This window comes from Cebus imitator, unplaced genomic scaffold, assembly GCF_001604975.1.
Source record: "Cebus imitator isolate Cc_AM_T3 unplaced genomic scaffold, Cebus_imitator-1.0 Scaffold46, whole genome shotgun sequence".
Lineage (NCBI taxonomy): Eukaryota > Metazoa > Chordata > Mammalia > Primates > Cebidae > Cebus > Cebus imitator.
The window spans coordinates 3,890,792-3,911,540 of NW_016107361.1; the positions used below are offsets into that span (position 1 = coordinate 3,890,792).

The 20,749-nt window shown below is 33.5% G+C and overlaps 1 protein-coding gene across 1 annotated transcript in view; it reads right to left on the bottom strand.

Moving 5' to 3' along the window:
• Window positions 1–20,749, bottom strand: part of MAN2A1 (mannosidase alpha class 2A member 1) — a 170,003-nt gene that overhangs the window by 45,081 nt on the left and 104,173 nt on the right. The window contains exons 13-15 of the mRNA XM_017527221.2: window positions 5,508–5,673; window positions 3,351–3,569; window positions 2,892–3,014 (exon numbers count right to left, since the gene is read on the bottom strand). Of these exons, the coding sequence (XP_017382710.1) occupies window positions 2,892–3,014; window positions 3,351–3,569; window positions 5,508–5,673 (508 nt within the window). The remainder of the gene's footprint in view (window positions 1–2,891; window positions 3,015–3,350; window positions 3,570–5,507; window positions 5,674–20,749) is intronic.

A 20,749-nucleotide genomic window follows, 5' to 3' on the forward strand; every position in this document is an offset into this window, starting at 1 on the left:
CTGGTCTAGAAAGCACTATACAAATTTCTAACTAAAATCCTTCTATTTGTCCATATAGTTACTTATTGGAAACAGCCATCATTCTACAGAACTGACATTTTCCCAGGCAAATATTTATTATACCCATGGTCCCAGCCCCCTAATATTCAGGGTTTGAGACAGATGGCAAGGATGACTATAGGCAGTCATCTAGCCAAATGGAAAGCAGGATTCAGAAACATAGTTTAATCATAGCTTGGTTCACTAAACTATAAAACATTCTGTCCTTTTACTTGAAAGAACTAGCTGAATATAAAGTAAATTTACAAACTTAAAAAAACTACTTGGAAACCACTAGTTTTTATTTAAATTCAAAAAAAATATGGTAATAAAGCACATAACTTATGTGACATGGAAACAAATTTAAAACATTCATGAGTAATTATATTTTTAAAGTGCTAGATACCTAACAACAGCATAAAAAGTTAGGCTTGCAATATGAACTACTTAAACAGTATAAGATTTTCAGAAAAAAAAAAAAAAGTAAAACAAATTTAAAAAATAAAAAGAGAAAAAATATTTTCAGAATGGTGTAATTTTCTTCCAAATTCATCTCTTTGGCTAGGGAAAATTTTCTGCAGTTAATAAAATTCTTAATGGTTTACAAAGTTCTTGAGCCTAATTACCAAATAGCTAGAAAGTGAGAGAGGGGGGATGAGAATCTGGGATGATGAGTTCTGGGCTCTTGCCTTTTTCTGATGCACTAGATTGCCTCTTTCCCTGATGTTTCTTATTTTCTCTCTGTAAAAATGACAGTTGTTTTATCTTTCTATCTGACATTAGAACTAATGAAAGATAGTTTTAAATAAATTAGTTATGAATATTTATGCCTAATACTCTACAGCACAACTACATTTTTAAATATAAATACAGTCAATCAAAATAAAATGTCCAATGACAAAAGCTGGTAAATGAGAAAACATTAAAACAGCTCATAATTGGGATTCATTGCCCATCCTGGAATGCCTCGTATAAGCCATAGTTTGTCTTTAATTCCTCAGTGACAAAAAAATAAAAAATAAAAAACCCAAACAGCCAAAAATCACCTAGAGTCCTTACTGTAGCCTACAGAATCCCTTAAAATCCAATATTTGATTTTAGTTAGCAGAGTTCATAAACTGTGGAGCAAAAGCAACTTTTTCAGGAGATAGGTCCCTATCTAACAAGACAATCATTAGGAGACCATTTCACTGATCTTGAGGTGGAGAAAACCTATAAAGGTATAGAAGCAAAGGAAAAAACTCTAAAGAAAAAAAATATTACTACACAAAAAATTAAAACAAATTTAAAAGAGAAATACTATAAAATAATTAACAAACCAAATGACACAGTAAGAAACATTTTACAACATATGGGAAAAAGAATTAATTTTACCACATAAAAAGAGTAATCAGGGAACATCAGGACATACCAATAGAAAAAATAGTTAAAGAACAGGAATATGAAAATCACAAAAGAAATATGAAAGATAAATGAAGGCACAAAAAAGTTCAACTTCACTAGTAATTACAAAAATCTTAACAGAAACAATATTTTTCTATTAACTTGTTATTACACGCAAAGCTTTTAATATGGCTAATTCTCAGTGCTTGGAGTGGCATTTTAGAGTTACTTTCAAAAAATGCTGGTGGGATTAAACATTTACTTAGTCTTTCTAGAGGGGAGATAAGCACTATAAAGCAAAAGGCCTTAAAATACTTCAGACACTGATACAAAATCAAAATGACTCTTCTAGAAAGTTATTATCAGGAAATAATCAGAATTGCATAAAAAGAATGCTACAAAGAAAGCATATCACAATGTTACAGTAATGAATAGGAGAAAAAGAACATATGCAACATCTTAAACACAACTGTGTATATTAAAGTTGCATTTTATAAAAACCTACCGTCAGATTGTGAGCACTAACAAAGGAAAAACAAAATATGTACATGCAATAAGTCAACACTTGCGAATGGGGAGAAAAGAATATGCATAAAATAAAAGACAATAAGAAATACATCTAAAAGTTGGCAATGGTTTTCATGGGATTGTGTACTAGTTAGTAAATTTTAATGTTTTCTTTAGTTTTTGGCATTTTCAAAATGTGTCAGAGTTTGCATATTACTACCTTTATAGTCAAGAGTGAGAAAAAAATTGTTTTTTAAAGAGCTGAAATTTCAGGAAAAAAATTGTCCAGTGGACAATCTGTTTTTCCTATATGGCTAGAGGTTTTGTGTCTGTATAAAATGCATACGTGTAAAAAAAAACACCACAATAGCACCCTAACTGTAAGTAAAATCTAGTTTCTTCCCATTTTCACTGTTTATCCTATTTGAACATCATTCATTGTAGCATCTTAACAAATTTCAACTCTGAGAAATTATTTATCTCACAGGGTCTGGCTCTATCAACCCAGGCTGGAGGGAGGTGGCATGATCTCGGCCCACTGTAACCTCCACCTTACAGGCTCAAGCCATCCTCCCACCTCAGCCTTCCTGAGTAGCTGGGACTGCAGGTGAGGGCCACCATGCCTGGCTAATTTTTTGTTTTTTTTTTTTTTTTTTTTTGTAGAGAAGGGGTTTCGCCATGTTGTCCAGCCTGGTCTTGAACTCCTGAGCTCAGGCAATCCACCCTCCTTGGCTTCCTAAGTGCTGGAATTATAGGTGTGAGCCTCTGTGCCCAACCATTTATCTAATTTTTGACTACAAATTGCTAAGTATCAATAAGGTGATAGATAATATTGAAACTCAAGGCTCATCTATCCCTAATACATCAACAGATGATAAAATAATGACACTCACTTATCTTTTTCCTCAATATTCTTTCAATTAAGTGTTTATTTCATTTGTCATCTCATCAGTACCACCTACCTTAGCATTACCATCAGGTAAGAAGAGGTAGGCACCACTTTTGTCTCTTTTAATCGTGGTTCCATACCATGAAAATTGAACATTTACTTCATGGTGTTTACCATCTTCTTTAGTCATCATTTGCTAAAGATAAAAAAAAAAAATTTAAGCAACTCACCACTAAGATGTTAAGCATATTGCATCTGGTTCCATGTGTATGACAAATTTAAAAAACACAATTTCTATACTTATCTTGTGGACCAGTGACACACTGCCCATGTAGCAGCACCACCCACAGACCATACATGTGAGCACCAAGGGGTTAATGAAGGTGCAAACAGCTTCTCATGCATCCTTTTACTCAAGAGTATTTGGTACAGCTCCACTTAAGACTTTTTTCCTCTTTTGCCTAATTAATCTATACAGATTGTAGCAAAAATGATAAGCATTCCATGAATTTTAGAACTATTCAGAACATACCTTCATAAGTCCAGTTTGATCAAACTGAATTAAAACAAAGGAGTTCTCTAGTATTATAGCTTCTTCAGTATTTATCACATTCTTTATGGTGAAAATTCCTTTATCTTCTACTTTATTGTTATACAAGACATAATCAGCTAAATGTGAATTTGAACTTGCTGATTCCAAAATCTTATACACTTTCAGTCCCAATGGTGGTATATGTGCTAGAAAAGAGATCTTTAAAAGACCGGGAAGATAATTTATTAAAGAGAAATGTTATCTACTGAGAAGCAAATCATTTATATTTTTTGTAAAACCAACAAACTACCATATTTTTTTTAAAAAGAAGCCAGTTGGCCCTCCATAACCACAGCTTCAACCAACTATAGATAAAAAATATTTGGAAAAAAAAAAGCAAACAATAAAAATACAAATAAAAACTATAGTATAATAACTATTTACATAGCATTTACATTGTATCAGATGTTATAAGTAATTTAGAGATGATTTAAATATACAAGAGGATGTGTGTAGGTTATATGGAAATGCCGATGCTCCTCAACTTATGATGGGGTTATGTCCAATCAGAATTTGAAAATATCGTTAAGTCAAAAAGGTATTTAATACGCCTAACCTATCCAAAATAGCTTAGCCTAGTATAGTTTACATGTACTCAGAGCACTTACGTTAGCCTACAGTTGGGCAGAATCACCTAGCAAAAATCATATTTTATGCTAAATATAAATAGCTTATGTAATTTATCATATACTGTACTGGAAGTGAAAAACAGAACAGTTGTATGGGTACTTGAAGTACCCTTGCTACTGAATGCACATGACTTTCACACTTTCATAAAATTGAAAAATCTTAGGTTGAGCCATTATAAGTCAGGGACTGTCTGTACTACATCATTTTATATAAAGAACTTGAGCATCCATAGATTTTGTTATCCCCAGGGATGCTGGGACAGTCTTCTACAGATACCAAGGGATAACTGTATAACAATATTCTATAAATGCTTTGATAAGTTATGGTAAGACATACACATCTCAGTTTATCCAGAGAACCTAATAACCTAAAGTTGGTAGGCCTATCAAAGCATTAATGTTTTTATCCAATATGTAAACCTATACGATCATCCTCAATTATTTGACTATACTCTAGAATGCCTAGAGAAGGAAATTCTCCATGAATTTAAGGGCTTTGCAACAATGCCGTTTCCTATTAACATTTTTTGCAATACTGATATTTTACTATATAAAAATGATTAATATAAATATTAAACACATTAGTTCACTCAGCACTAGCCATCAAATGTTCGAGGTTCAGCAGACTCTGAAGAGCATGGGGGATGCCCACAGTATAAGACATGAGCCCTGCTTTCCAGGAGCTATTGCTCCATTTTCTAGATGGAGAGCTTCCTATAAAATCTGACCAAAATTTATATTATATTTTACCTTTCTATCCAAAAGACTATGCATATTTAAGAGTAGCTAGCAATAGCTTCTGTCAAGCAGAAGCAGTTCTTAAGAGTTCCTAGTTTATGGCTGTATCTCCAGAAGTACAGTTTAAATTACATTCCACATTTTAAAAATTTAGCTTTTCTAGTAGTACAGTGATCAGTTTAATATTGCTTATTTTAAGCAACTTTAGCACAAAAAAAATATTACTTGAGCACAGATTTTCCATAATCACATCTCAAAAAAGGAGCATCTTAATTATTTTAGGGCATTTCTCTTCCATGGTCTTTTATGTCACCTTTGCAATGAAAAACTGAAACTATCCAAAGTTATTAAAGGTGGTATTTATCTCACTTTCAATATGCATAATTGTCATTAAATTCAGTTAGACCAAGACATTCAAAATTTTATGAGTAATAATTACTACATCACCTTAGAATAAACAGTATACATCCTTACAAAGATATATAACATACAAACAACATATAATAAGATACAATATATATACTAACAAAGAAATTAACATTATAGGGAACACAGGATCTTTTTTCCTTTAGTGTCATTTAACCAACCAGTTAAACTCTCTGGTATTTACAACTTTCATCACTTCACATACACCAATGATGGATAAATGGGGGCTACTGTACATACATCAATTATATAATGGCTAGGTTTGTTTTACAATGCCTCCTTAAGTTCTATGGCTGCAACATACCTCATAGGCTGTTTCTGAAATAGTATTTGCTGTATCCCAAACTGCACTGACTTGAACTTCCACAGGTTTTCCTGAAGCAGAGAACACTTGCACTTTGTGGGAACTCACATAGACTGAGACCACCGAGATTCGGTCTTGTTCTAAAGGATTATAGACCACAAGGTACCTGCAAAAACAGCTGCTTCATTATTGGGATCTCAAACTATTTTTACTTCTTTCATATACATACATATTTTTGAGATGGGGTCTCATTCTGTCATCCAGGCTGGAATGCAGTGGCGAGATTATAGCTCACTGCAGTCTCAACCTCCTGGGCTCAAGCGATCCTTCCACCTCAGCCTCCCAAGTACCTGGGAGTAGCAGGGGTAGTGCACACCACTACTTTGGCAGAACTTTCAGAGAACAGGCAATTTCATAACAACAAATATCACAAAGTACAAAGGGTAACTAAATAATGATTCAGAAGACCTTTCTAAAGAATAAATGCTTTACAGATGGAAGACATTAATAGATTTGTAAAAAAGCCTTTGTGTCCCAGAAAAAGGCCTATATAAATACGGTTTTATTCATCTGTCTAAAAGAAGCAGCTCCATACAACTAATACCCTGATCCCTACCTAATCTTACCAAATAAAAAAATTCACAATATGTTTGCAATTTAGTCACAATTAGTTCCAGTTAAAAATCTGATATTCGTTTTAGACCACTAAGGCACAACAAAAATGTATGGCTATAAATGGAGAATATTATAATTCACACATATATTTTATATACAATGGCCTTTATTATTCAAGTACGCTGATTCTAAAAAAAGGTCACTTGAATTGAATCCACTTATAACAGGGCCCCAAATTTTTATAGTAAGTAATGGTGGGAAAAAAAATGGGATTGAGGTAGAAAAAGGAAAATGCAAACTGTTAAAATAAGTTTAGGCAATATTTGCAACTATGTGCAACTTTCAATATGAGCAGAACATAAATGACCTGAAATTTGGGGCACAATTTTCCCAATATTTCATACCAGCACATTATGACATCCTTCACATAACATTTAAGTTTTACATGATGGTTTTATTAACAAACTATATTTGAAAAAAAAATTTAAGGACTTTATTTTTCCTAAGGTCCTCTCCCAGTTCTGATTTTCAAATAATTCTCAGTTGAGGCATCCAACATCCTTGATTTTCTTACTAGCATAACTCTGCCAGATTCTCATTGTTTCATGGCTTTGCCTGTGAGTAGAAATGTTCTAGACCATCACATCGCAGACTTCATGAAATCTGCATCCTCTTCAAGGTTTATGATTTTAAAATTTATAATCAATTTGCATCATATTGTCTTCAAATAAATCAAAGAGAATTTCAAAGAGGATGGTTGACTAATAATATAACTCACTGATTTACTAGTGTGTATTTTCATGATCTGAAATATCTTTGTTTTCCTATACAATGTTGTAACTGCAGGAACACACTGAATAATTGAATAACAGCCACCTCCCCTCAACACTTTCTAGCTACAGATGGCTGATCCAAGCTTACCGGTATTCTTCCATCCTGCATACATTCCATATATTTTTGCTTTCAATTGCATTACAAAGTGTTCATTAAGAAATAAAATGAATATTTACAAGGGCCAAAACTAAAAAGAAGGACGACAACAGGAAAAATGAAGGAAAAGAAAGAGGATATAACACAAAATTCGTATGACACTAGACTTATAAATTTTTCTTCAGAAGCATTTACGTTAAAGCAACATTCTGAGATACCAAAGGTGATAAGGACATTAAGAATGTCTCTAATTCCTATTATGCCTATAGTACGCATCAGGATAACAAGACCTAACTTGTATTGCTTATGTTCATTGAGATTCCATATGTATACAAGAGACGAACAAATGAAGCCACATAGTCATAAACATATTTACAAAGAGCACTGAATCCTCCTAGTACTTAGATAAAATCCCATTTTACCCACAGGAGCAATTCTCAAGGAGAGTGAGGGTGATGCCCTCCTGAGAGGTATTCTCAATAGACTTACCTGAGAGATTTATCAACCTATTTGGGGCCTCCCACAGCCCTCCTACCAGAGCTTATGTTTCACCTGACTGTTCCCCATTCACAAACATACCTGGTGAACCCCAACTGCCAGATTCATTATTACCAATGGTACTGTCCTATATTTCTAAGGTATACTGGGGAAGAAAAACAATGCTGGATCACTCATCCTCTGCACAAAAGATGTTCAAATCAGAACCCCAGAAATGAGTGATTTACTATTGAAAGCCATGTTCTGGAAGCTTACAGAGCTAGCATTTAAAGAACTTGAGAAAATGGTGGCCTGAAAACTTAGGCCAATCTCCTAATTTTGCCAAACCCCTGAGGCATATCCAGGCACACTAAGCCTAGAATCCCTACCGGCATGTTCTTTGGATGCTCCACTACACAGAGCTGGTCATGAAGGCTGTGATGATAAAATATAATGGGTGCCCAAGAAATAAATTAGATAATAAGCATCCAGAACACTATGAAAAAAAGTACTCATACTTAATACAAACAATAATGTTAACCATATATTTGGTTTTGCACCATATTAAATCACTTTTTATAATAAGCTGTGAACTAGGTTCTATTTCGTTTCATTTTAGTAGCTAATTAGTATTTGACCATAATGATGTTTCTACTGTACTGAATGATTATGTAATTATCATGCCAGGGATCTATTCGAAAGCTAAATGTGTAGAGTATATAATGAGTATAATGCTGCACTAAAAAAATAATTTTTAACATAATTAGAATTCACTGTATGTTTTTTATGTGTATCACGGTACAAATTTATCTAACGCACAAACTTCTATCTATGTACATTTTAAGTAGAGTATAGAGAAAGGATGATCATATATAGATATATCCTTTGGAAATAAGTATACCATCATAAATTAACTTAATTTTCATTGTCATCACATTTGGTAGTCAAACATTTGTTATACTGCCAATATTCTCAAACATGAGTACTTTTAAGTACTTTGGTTGTGAATGAAACCGACAGATTTCAGTATCATAATATCATACTCACTTACTAAAAATTAACAATAATTGATTCACTTAACAAAATAATTATGCTTATATCTTCAGAATGGGGAGGGTTAATTTCAATTTTAGTTGGAAGCTCAGTGCTTTTTTTTCTTCTCCAATTTCCACCACATCAGCTTCTTACATATCATCTGTCACCAAGTCACATCCAGCCTCCTAGTTCTCATTGCGACATTGGGCTCCCACAAATCAGGGTTATGAGCAATTATCTCTGTTCTGTATATACAAGGAATAATTTTTACCTCATGAAGACAAAGCACTCATATGTTAGCTGCCAATCAAATTAGAGGGCAGAAGATCATCTACTTTGGCTGTGAGAAAATGGAATGGAGAAAAATTAAAGAACATCTGTATGCTCATATCGAACTGGGAATCACTTTATGGAAGAACTGAATCCAAGTGTAAATGTGTCTGTCCTTAAAGATTCTACTGAGGCTGAGTATACTAAAAATTCCTTTACCCCTTTCATAAAAGTAATTCATACCATGTTAAAAAAGAAAACTATGGAATACTGAGTTTTCTCTTGAGGTAAATCTAATCAGTGCCCACTAAAATGTGAACAACGCACTAGGACCACACATGCTTCCTTCCAGGACTGGATGCAGGACAAAGCGGAAGGAACATGCCCCTTCGTCAGAGGGGCCTTGGAATTATCACTCATAGAGCATCCTAGGCTGGTCCTCAGGCCTGCATGGGTAACACGTGAGGCACAACCTTTCAACCTTCTCACTGGACAGATAAGGAAACTGAGGCTCAACAAGAGTAGGAATGTTGCCAAGACTGGCCCAGCTAAAAAGTGCCACGATAGGGCTTAGAATGCAATTTTACCCCCATACCCATCTTCTCAACTACTTCACTCACAGGCCAAGTGTATAAAAATCTTTGTGACAGCTGAAGTTTCCCGTGGAGATTCCCTTATTTCCAAATTCACATGTGAAGAACTTTCCCTTCAGCAATGTCAATATCCCCACAGGGCTTCTCTCCTCAGGAAGCTCAGCTGCACAATAAGCTATTTACATTTCATGTATATTATAGTTGTGAAAGAAAATTTATATACTGAAACATTAGAACAGAAAAAATTTTGCAATATATACTAAGGAGTTCATCTTATGACCTCACTGCATGAAATAAGCAAAACAAGGTTTGAAGAAACATTTTAAAAGCATCACACATATTTTTATGACTGTGAAAGGAAGATAAAAAATATATATATTTTCAAGTTCTTAAGTGCACTTTAAAACCAGTTGGGTAAACATCAGAAGGCTATATGAAAAATAAATGTAACTTCATATGCTTACCATAGGTACCTAACACAGAATAATGTTCAATAAATAGTTGATGAATAATCAGTGCAGAAGAATCCCACTAGCAGAATTTAACACTTGTATATAGCATCTACTAATATGGGGCTTTATAGTTTTATCAGAGCAGTTTCATTTTGATTATTTCAATTCCTTAAAAACTGCTTTTCAATTCTTCAAAAATGTAAATTATATAATTAATCTCTTTGTAAAGAGAGCGAAATGACACAGTCAAGATTAGAGAGAAAATGAGGAACAAACCAAAAACTAGAGCTCATTTTGTCTGACTCTTAATCAATGACAACATATTTAAAAAAATCATTTCCAACAAGAATGTATTCATCTTCTCTAGAGGCCTCACTAGCAGAATGTAACCTAAAGAAGAGTACTAAGCTTTATACAGTATTCCGAATATGGAAACATATGAATATACAAGTTAACAAAAGTTGTAATATCTAGAACTAAAGTTCTTTTGATATATTCTACTTTGTTTACTAGGTTTAAAATATAATGCTTACCATATTAGCAGAAAAAAATTCAAGATATTAAAAACTAAGAGTGTCTTTTTGAGTTATACTAGATCTTCAAAAATCACAGTTGTGTGGATTCCTGGACTCTTGAGTCAAACACATTTAGGTTCAAGTCCCCACCATGCCATGAGTTTCAGAGACTTTGGACAAGTTATTTCACTTCCCCAAGACTTAATATCCTCATTTATAAAATTGGGAAACAAGATTATTGTTAATGTTAAATTATAAAATTTTTAGAAAACCTCCTAGCTCAGACCAAGCACAAAAAAGAATCTCAAAGACCATATAGCTTATGGCTAAGTTAAAAAGCTAGCAAAGAAAGGAGAGAAAGATGCTATATGGTATGTATGGTTATAAACTTATGAATGTGAATGCATAACCCCAGTCAACCAAGTACCTACAGTCTAGGAAGGGGAGGCACAGAAACAAACTGATAAGTTCAATATACCTGGGTAGGCAATAAGACAAAGGTATGCACAGCATGTCATGTGATGCATATGTACGCATACAGACAGACAGACAGACATACACACGCACACACACACACATAAAGGAGTCAGGAAGATTAAGAATTATCAGATCAATCAAAATAGAAAATTAATTTTATACAAAATGAGCAGACTGTACGATATATGCAGAAAATGAAAAAAATATCATTTAGTAGGACATAAAAATGAATGGAGAGACATATCTTTCTAAATAAGAAAACTAAAATAATGCAAAAGCACAACTCTCCCCAAATTAATTCATAAGTCTCCTGCACTGCCAACCAAAATCCCACCGAAATCCATTTCTTGGAAGAAAGGTGAGGGAAGGAAAATGATCATGAGTTGGGCAAAACAATTCTATAACATACATACATCCTTAACAATAGACAAATGGTTATACAGATGCATTAAAACAATATGCCAACACTGATTCCAGATAAACTTTAAATTTTTAAACATAAAAAATACAAAATTAGTAGAAAAAATAAATATATAATCTGCAGTACAAAAGGTCTTTCTAATCAGAACTGAAAAATACAACAAAGTACAAGGCTGACAGATTTGGTAACAAAAACTTAACAATTTTTCTATGTTAAAAATAAGATTAAGAAATAAAAACTAAAAAAAAAATTAGGAAAACTTGTAAAATGCTCTTATAAATCAACAGAAACATAAACACTCAAATGAAAAAAAAGTGAGCATTTCACTTTTGTCAAATTGAAGTTGAGAAATAGATGATGTTTCCACTTCCAGGGGAAATGGAGTAGCTGACAACAAACAAGAACTCTCACTTCTACTAGCCAACCAGAAAAGCCAGATAAAAAAATAATAATCATTTGCCTGAGGGCAACAGAAAATTGCTGAGGAGAGGAAAAAATTTCAGAAAAGTGACCAGCCTTCTGCAGTCATTTTCACTCTGGGGCATGCCAATTCTCAGCAAGGGAAAAGCTATGAGTTCCATACAAAACCTAGTGAAAAGTCTAGAAGAAATTACAGGAAAAACAAAGAGGTCAAAAGAGCATTTGGTAGAGACTTTGGGAGGCTTCACTTTACGGGGGTAGATAGTTGATTTTTTCATTAGGACAAGTGCCAAATGCTGAGGCTACACAGAAAGGGAAGCTTAAAGCCTAAAAAGAAAGCTTCTGAAAAGTAGAGCAGAGACATCTCATGACATTCCAGAAGCCACCAGGGAATAGGGCCTATAGATAATAAGTAGGCTGTTAGTTGTAAACTTACCTAGAAAGCCAGGTGAACAACAGGTTGAATAAATCAGTCTCAATCTAACACAGTCCTTGATAGGAACAATACCTATCTAGAAGAAGATATTTTCTAGAGTCTATAAATTTTATACACAATTGTCTAGTACTCAACATAAAATTAAGAGGCAACACAAAAGAGAGTGCCACATGACTAAACACCAAGAATAAAAGAAACTAGAACCATATATGACCCAGATAGACATGGCCAAGGAAAGAGAAAAATATGAATAAAGTAGACAAGGCAGAATTTTACCACAGAAATTAACATATTACAAAGTAATCAAATGAAATTCTAAAAGGATATTTAAAATGAAAAACTCCAAGGATGTCTTTAACAATAGCAGAATAAATATGTTTAACTCAGCAAAAGAGAAGTCAATAAAAAATATCCAAACTGAAGTGGTGACAAAAAATAAGCAATATAGAAAAGAATGTTAGGGACATAGGCAACTCAGTGAAAAGATCTAATATGTGAAACAGGAAATGAGTAGATGGAAATAAAAGAGAAAATAGCAGAATAGAATTATCTGAATAGCTGAGAATTTTCCAAAACTAAAGACAGAGACTGGCAACCCACAGATACAAAACACTCTGTGATCCCCAAAAGGAGAAAATACACCTGGTGTGTCATGTTAAATCTTCTTATCCCCCATGAAAAGGCAAAATCTGAGAAGCAACCAGTAAAAATAAGATTACACTCTTCAGAGAAATAACAGTAAGATCGTAAGCTGACATATCAACAGAATTAAAGACACCAGAAGAAAATAGAATTATATACTTGAGGTGATGAGAAAATATAAACAATACTGACAGCCTGAAAATCTACATCCAGCAAAACTTTCTTTAAATAGTGATAAAGATGGCTTCAGAGAAACAAAAACTGAAAGTATGGGTTACTAGAAAATTTGTACTAAAAGAAATATTAAGTCTTCAGGCAAAAAAAAATAATAATAATTTCAGAGAGAAACATGAGATTGCAGGGAAACATGAAGAGCACAAAGTGGGGTTAAATATATAAGAAAATATAAATGACACCACAAAACATCACAAAAGTAATAATTTGAATTAGACTATAATAAGTCATCTATGCTTTTCTATGGTAAATACTAAAAGAATATTAAAATCATCTATAAAAGAAGGCAAGAAAGAAGAGAAAAAGAACTTGATGATTTACCAAAATATTAGCAATGCCCATCGTTAGATGGTAGTGTAATTATTTTTCATACTTTGTAAATTTCTTATGTCTAGCAATTATGATTTTATAATCAGAGAAAACTATAACTTAAAAATAGTCTCTTTTAACCCAACGATTCCTACTTTCAGAGGTCTAGTGTAAGGAGGCCAAGTGTGGTAGTTCATGCCTGTAATCCCAGCACATTGGGAGGCTGAGGCGGGTAGAGCACCTGAGGTCGGCCGGGCATGGTGGCTCACACCTGTAATCCAAGCACTTTGGAGACCAAGACGGGCAGATCACCTGAGGTCGGGAGTTCAAAACCAGCCTGACCAACATGGTGAAACCCCATCTTAAAAAAAAAAAAAAAAAAAAAAAAAAAAAAATAAAAAAAAAAAAAAAAAAAAAAAAAAAAAAAAAGAGTTTGAGACTAGCCTGGCAAACATAGTAAAACCCTGTCTCTACTAAAAATACAAAAATTAGCCACTGTCGTGGCGTGTGCCTATAGACCCAGCCACTCAGGAGGCTGAGGCACGAGAATCACTTGAACCCAGGTGTCGGAGGTTACAGTGAGCCAAGATCACTTCACTACACTCCAGCCTGGGTAACAGAATGAGACTCTGCCAAAAAAAAAAAATTTAGTGTAAGGAGAAAAACAGAAATATAGTAAACAAAAAATATTTAAACTATTTTATTTCCACATCTAAGAAATGCAAATATTGAAACAACACTATTAAAAACATTATATTAGCTAATCAATATAATATTGAGGGAACACATTAATAATTAAAAGTATACTTATATATTAAAATATTAATAGCCATTAAGTAGCCATTAAATATTCATAAGTAATTTTAAAAATACTAGAAAATGTTTGTTGTATTATATACAAAAGAATATTCTGAATTATATACAAAGAATAATCAGTGAAATATAAAAACATATAAAATTCTAAAAAAAAAAAAAAAAACCTGTTGTTAATAGTTACTTCCTCTAGGCACTAGGCTAATCAGTGAATATGCTAGAAATCCTTTTGATAGCTTTGGATGTAAATACTATTCTACAAGAAGTTATGTGTTTACAAAAAAAAAATCAGAACAATAACATCAAAAACAAACAGATTTTTTAAACGGCAAAGGAAGCTGGGAAATCCTCTCCAGTGATAAAGGCACAGATAAATGAGAAATAATGTTATTTTCAGGATATATAGGCCATCCACTACTCTAAAATGCAATTATATGAAGTTAGAAAAGGAGATAAAACAAAGTCATACTGGGGAATGGGTTGTCTTTTAGTTATTCCAAGTAGCTTGGAGCTTTTTGTGCAGTTGATGGAAAAGGTTTAACGTGGTCAAATTTTCCTTTTTAATATCTACTTCTAGTTGCCACGTAGACAAAGAACTTAAGGAGTGAAGGCTCAAAACAGGAAGACAAAGTAGATAGCTTCAAGTTGTTAGCCTAGACAGGAAAGGTGAAGACAGATACTTCCATTTTTCCATTGGAAATTTAAAAATCAGATTTCCAGGTAAAATAGGGAGTATAATGACCCCAAGATGTCCATATCCTAATTCCAAAACCTATAAACATGGTAGAAAAGACTTTGCAGATGTGATTAAATTACAGCTCATGGGATGGGGAGCTCATTCTGGGCTTTCTAGGTAGGCCCAATGTATTTACAAGGGTCTTTATAAGAGGGATGATCCAACAGAGAAGAAGACTATGTGGCTACAGAAGCAAGGGGATGGTATATGCAAAGAAGGGGCTACAGGCCACGGAATGCAGGTTATCTCTAGAAAAGGAAAAGAAAAAGAAATGATTCTCCCCTTAGAGACTCCAGAAGGAAACAGCCCTACCAATATTTTGTTAATTGAATTTCTGACCCCCAAAACTATAAGATAATAAATTTGTGTGTTTTAATAGAATTAAGTTTGTTGGTAATTTATTACAACAGCAACAGGAAATTAATACACCAGGTTACACTATTCCTGTTGAAAATAAGGACTAACCTCTAGTTTCATACTACAAAGACTAAAGACTTTTTGCCACCAAGGATAAAAGAAAATCCTGAGTCCTGGAAAATAGGATGGAGGTGAGCAAAGAGTAATAAGAAAAGACTGGGGTCCTTGGAACTGGGCCCAAGTGTAGGTTAAATGAAGTAGGTGTACCCCTTTGCCCTCTCTCCTACAGAGTACTCTCTGTATTCGCAAGGGAAAAAATTTAAATGACGGTTTCTGGAAGCTACTAGCTGTTTAGTAATAAATACGGTCTGCTCTAATGAGAAAAAAAAAAAAGCGTCGCTAAGGTGCAGAACACTCAGCAATAAAAATTAGGATTTTACTGGAATATAGTAGTACATAATGTTACCTGATCTTCCTAATATATGAAAATTTATTTCACACCTTTCTCTATATTTAGGAAAAATCATTCTTAAAATCATGGACAAAATATTATGACCCTATCATCTCATGGAGAGCCATTTGTCCAAGTAAAAGATTCAAAAGGAAGGTAAACAAGAATGCTGCATGTGTGATCAAATGCAAATATAAAGCTGTTCTTCACAAAACAGTATGACCGCAGTACCTAATATTGCTGTTGGCAACCAAATGATTTCTGCAAATATCTATTCTTCTCAAATGGAAGAATTCCACAAAATATTACTAATAATTTCTTAGTTTCTAAACTAAGAATGATAAGAAAAGTATGACGTTATTAAGTAAATATTCTAGAAAGCAGCATGTTAGAAAATATTACTTAGGCAGAGTTATGTTTGTTTATAATACTAACAGACAAAGCAGTAAGTCATATATAAAACTGTATTAAAGGAATATTTTTGCTATATTTAAGTAAATGACTTAGTTGGTGGCAGAGTTTTTCAGATGTTATGGTAATTATAGCAACTATAATGATAATAGCAACAGCTAGCACTTAATTAGCCTTAAAACAGTACTGAGTAAACAGTATGTACTTTACACGCCTATTTTACAGAAGCATAGTGGTTCTGTATCCTAGTCATGGTTATGTAGCCGTTGAAATGATAGAGCCAGGATTCAAACTCAGTCAGTCAGTCAGGCAGTTGGAGGCAGGTAAGGTGGACCACTTGTCTCCCCCAGTGGGTAAGGCAGTCAGTGTTCATGTGCTAGAAGCACTGATGCAGCGACTGGAGCACTCAGAATTCCATTACCCTCTCCCTGCCTCTCTGAACACAGCCTTATCAGACTGCTATATATTCACCCCAGCAAAGAACCTACACTCCAAAGCTTCCCCACCTACAGTTGCAGGACTGGGGTAAAGGAGTTTTCCTAGAGGTGACAATTAGTTTACTTCTCCTGGTTGCTGTGAGGACAATACAAGCAGTTTTCACTAAGTTCTGTAAGAAGTAGTAAAAAGAAAATCTGCTACATTATAGGTCTTCATTTTGGAATACTGGAGATATTTTGGAGGACAGTTTCTTTATCTTACATTCCAGTTACTGGAAATACCTGGTTATTTTCCAGAGTAGTTTCTTCCTCAAAACTTCCTTTCCTGGTGTTTATCCAAATGAATGTTTTATAAATGATTAATACTTAGACAAGAAAACCAAATGTTAACTGGATGTGACCTCAGAGATCATCTATTTAACACTCCCACCAAATATATAGAGCAAATGAAACTGAAGTTCCAAAAACATGAGCTGGTTAGTGACAGAGATGGGACGAGAATCAGTCCCCAGACTCTCAATGCAAGGCTTCCTTCACAACACTGTGCTCCTTTCGGGCATCTGACAGTGAGATCTGACTAGAGCTCAATGGCATGGAAATAACAGAGTTGGTATCAATGTCAACAGAATTTGTAGTTGCAAATGCAACTCAAAACTACAAATGAAAATGTTAACCCTCAAAAGTAGAACTACAAATTTCAGGGACTTCTAACAATGCAAAAAGCATTTCTAAGACCATAAATGTAACCAAAGCAGAATAAATATGTGGACTTAAAATTTTTATAAAGAAAAGAAGACTGAAAAATTTTACAACTATTTCCAGTACACACAGAAAATAGTAAGTCAATAAAAGAACATTCCTTTCTAAGTATTCTAAAACTTTTGATATTAAGGCAACAACAACAACAACAACAAAAAAAACAAACACAAATTGTATATAATTTGGCTGACCCCAAGAGTCTTGTCACCAATTAAGTTGCTTTCACTCTAAGAGAGTTTTGCCTAAAACAAAAATACCATCTGTTCTACCTAAAACATTAAGATGTTCCATTTCCTTGTCAATTCAGAAATCACATCTGTAGCCATTTGCTGAAAAGACAGCAAAAGACATTATATTTATGGGTGACTGCATAAGGAATGATGTTCAATCAAAATGTAATTTTCATCTACTGGAAGAAATTTTCATTTCTCCAATGAATATAACGCTGTAACTTTGGAAGAACACACAGTACATAAACAACCTAATTTTCACAAATAAAAAGGACCTTAAAAGTTAACACAGTAAAATAAAACTGTTTTGTTGTTAAGGACAGAAATGGCAAAGATGTTTGTATTCATTTTCTGTATCTGTGTTGACAAATGAATTCTATCCTGTGTGAAATTTCCAGGTGAATAGAGGAGAAAACAATTTTTTTTTACTAGTGCTACATCTTTTCACATTAGTAAGCCATCATATAACTGGTAAAAAATATGAAAACAATAAAACACAAACCACTTTCTACTTTCAAAGTATTTTTAGAAACAATATTGGTCCTAGAAAAGACTCCTAACATACAACCCAATGAACCGATTAAAGATACAAAACGCTAGAGAAAACATCACTCACGGTAAACGCAAACACAATGTCACAAGGGATAAAAGAACACATTTCGAAGAAAAACACACAAGCCAACCAACTACCTATAGTATTTTGAGTATATATATTAAGTACCTACAACAAATCTGAAATGCAGGAATGTTTCAGTTTGAAAAGTAACCCGATTTCACATACAATTGTCCTGCCCAAAAAAAAAAAGCTACTCTCTGAATAAGGATGAAATAAATACGTCCAAAGGCTCTATTTAAAATGTTTCTTTTACCACAAAGTTGTGAAGTGTTCTGAAGTCCAAGATGGGCTTGAAGCCCTCCCTGACTTTTTCAGGATCAGGATACCTTCACTAAAATCCTTTTCCTTGTTCCTCTTGTTGTGCACGCTTTATTAATCTGCATTTAGAAGGAAAAAAAATCTAGTTCAGAAGGATGGAAGACTTTGAAATATGCCATATCACTTCAGTCTATGCTCTGAACTGCTTTGGGTTAATTAGCTTTACGTCACTGTTTCAGAAGACATGATGAATACTGGGAGGAAATGAAGTAGAAAGTGGACAGAGAACTAAGTTTGCAAGAAACCGAAAACAATAAGCTACTGAAGGAATCTCACGTAACCATCAATTAATCCCACCCCAATAGATATCATTTTTAAAAAATCTCTGATACTCCAGATATTTAGTTTACTTTAACATTTTCATAGTACATTATACAACTTCAATTAATAGGTGAAAAAATGTTGGTGCTACAGCAATAGCAGAACAGAATCATTCAAAATTTATATTATCTAGCAAACACACCAAAACTAACACCACCTATTCTTTGACACCACCTCATCTTCTTTTCAAAGTTTTTCTTCAGTTACATACAGTTATGAATTTCCAAATATCTTAACTAGAAATTATTATAATCCTTTATACATTATAAATGGTAGTCCCCATGCCAATTCTGCCTTCATATTTTAATATATCAAAATATCTCATCATAATTCTATATATATATGAGCAGCTGTTCTTCCTCCCCATCTCCTGAGCTTTCCTGATTATGGTCCTTGATGGGTGAAGATGTTATTTGTAAGAAACAAGCAAAATAACTTTAATCTCACCACACAAAACATACAATTAAAACACACTTTATAATGTGAATTCCTTGTATAATAATCTGACAATAAACTAGAACCATGCAGTTAGTTAAGAAAGTTTGACTTAAAATATAAATAAAAAATCAATTAAAACACAGACTAACCAGACACTTTAGCAGGTAGTCTCTGAACATTAAGCTATTCTGTCCTTATTTTTCAAGAAATAAAAATAAAAAATAACTTTAAATGCAATCTATCTGTTTAATCACTTTCTCAAATAAAATCTAAAAGAATTTTGTACTTAAAAACAAAATCACAGCAAACTAATTATAAGTGCCTGATAAGGAAGATTCTTTCAAAGTTCATGTGAAACTGAAGAAAAAAATGATTTAAAATCCTATGCTGTTAAAGCACTAAGGCAAATCCCACACTGTATATCATGGAAAAATCAATGTGTGAGACTGGTAATAGACAAACATTTTTCTTCAAATTTCTAAATGGCAGTAAAAATGTATATTTAATTATCTTGCATTAGGTAGCCTATCATAAACTTTAAACTGCCTGATGCAAGAATTGTAAAAAGCATTATTTTAGAAGATGCAAGAATGGAATGATCAATTTTTTGAACAAATCAAATCTGATAATGAGGGAAGCCTGAAGTATAATTAGGAAGCCACAACACTCAGTAAAGGCAAGGAATGGACTGTTACAAAGAAGAAAAAGTCAACACCTTAATACCTTCACGTTTAGAGACTGTTGTACAAAGGGGTGAAGAGCACTGCTCAGCTAGCAAAGATTTCTTAAGAGAGAGGCATTTTTTAACAGATTTTTGAAATGATGGGAATCAGAACAAAGAAAAGTTGAGGCACCTAAGTATTGATGATAGTAACAATCAATGCCATTTAGAAGAGTCAAAGTGGTTTCTGCTATAATGCATCTTTTCAGGAACCTTGCTAATGATTTTAAGCAATCTCATAATTCTCCTAAACCAATACTGTACAGATCTACAATCTCTAAACTGTGAAATCCCAAAAGCTCTGAAAACAATCAAAAGCTTTTTTATAACTCATTTGGTGGTAAACCTAAACAGCACTGACATGAAGCTTTATAGAATTTTTATTTATCTCATTTGATATGAACATTCAGAAATTTCAAAAGGAGACTCTGCAATAATATGCCACACATGCACAGTACTTTCCTAAAATTTTTAAAAAAAAGAATTTTGAACCCTCACATATATCAACCCCTGAAGATTTCAGGTAAGGTACTGAGGATTTGTCTTATGGGGAGTCTACACAGCACAGTATAAATCACAGGTCACTTAGAAAAGACTCCTTGCCTATGTGGATTCTGAGCAAGAAATAATCAAGAAGAAATGAAAAAGGCAAGAAAATATGAACACATACCAGCACAGTGCTGCCCAAGACAGACTGTATACAGATGTATACTGGGTATACATCCAAAGGATTATAAATCATTCTACTATAAGGACACGTGCACACGAATGTTCATTGCAGCACTGTTTACAATAGCAAAGACCTGGA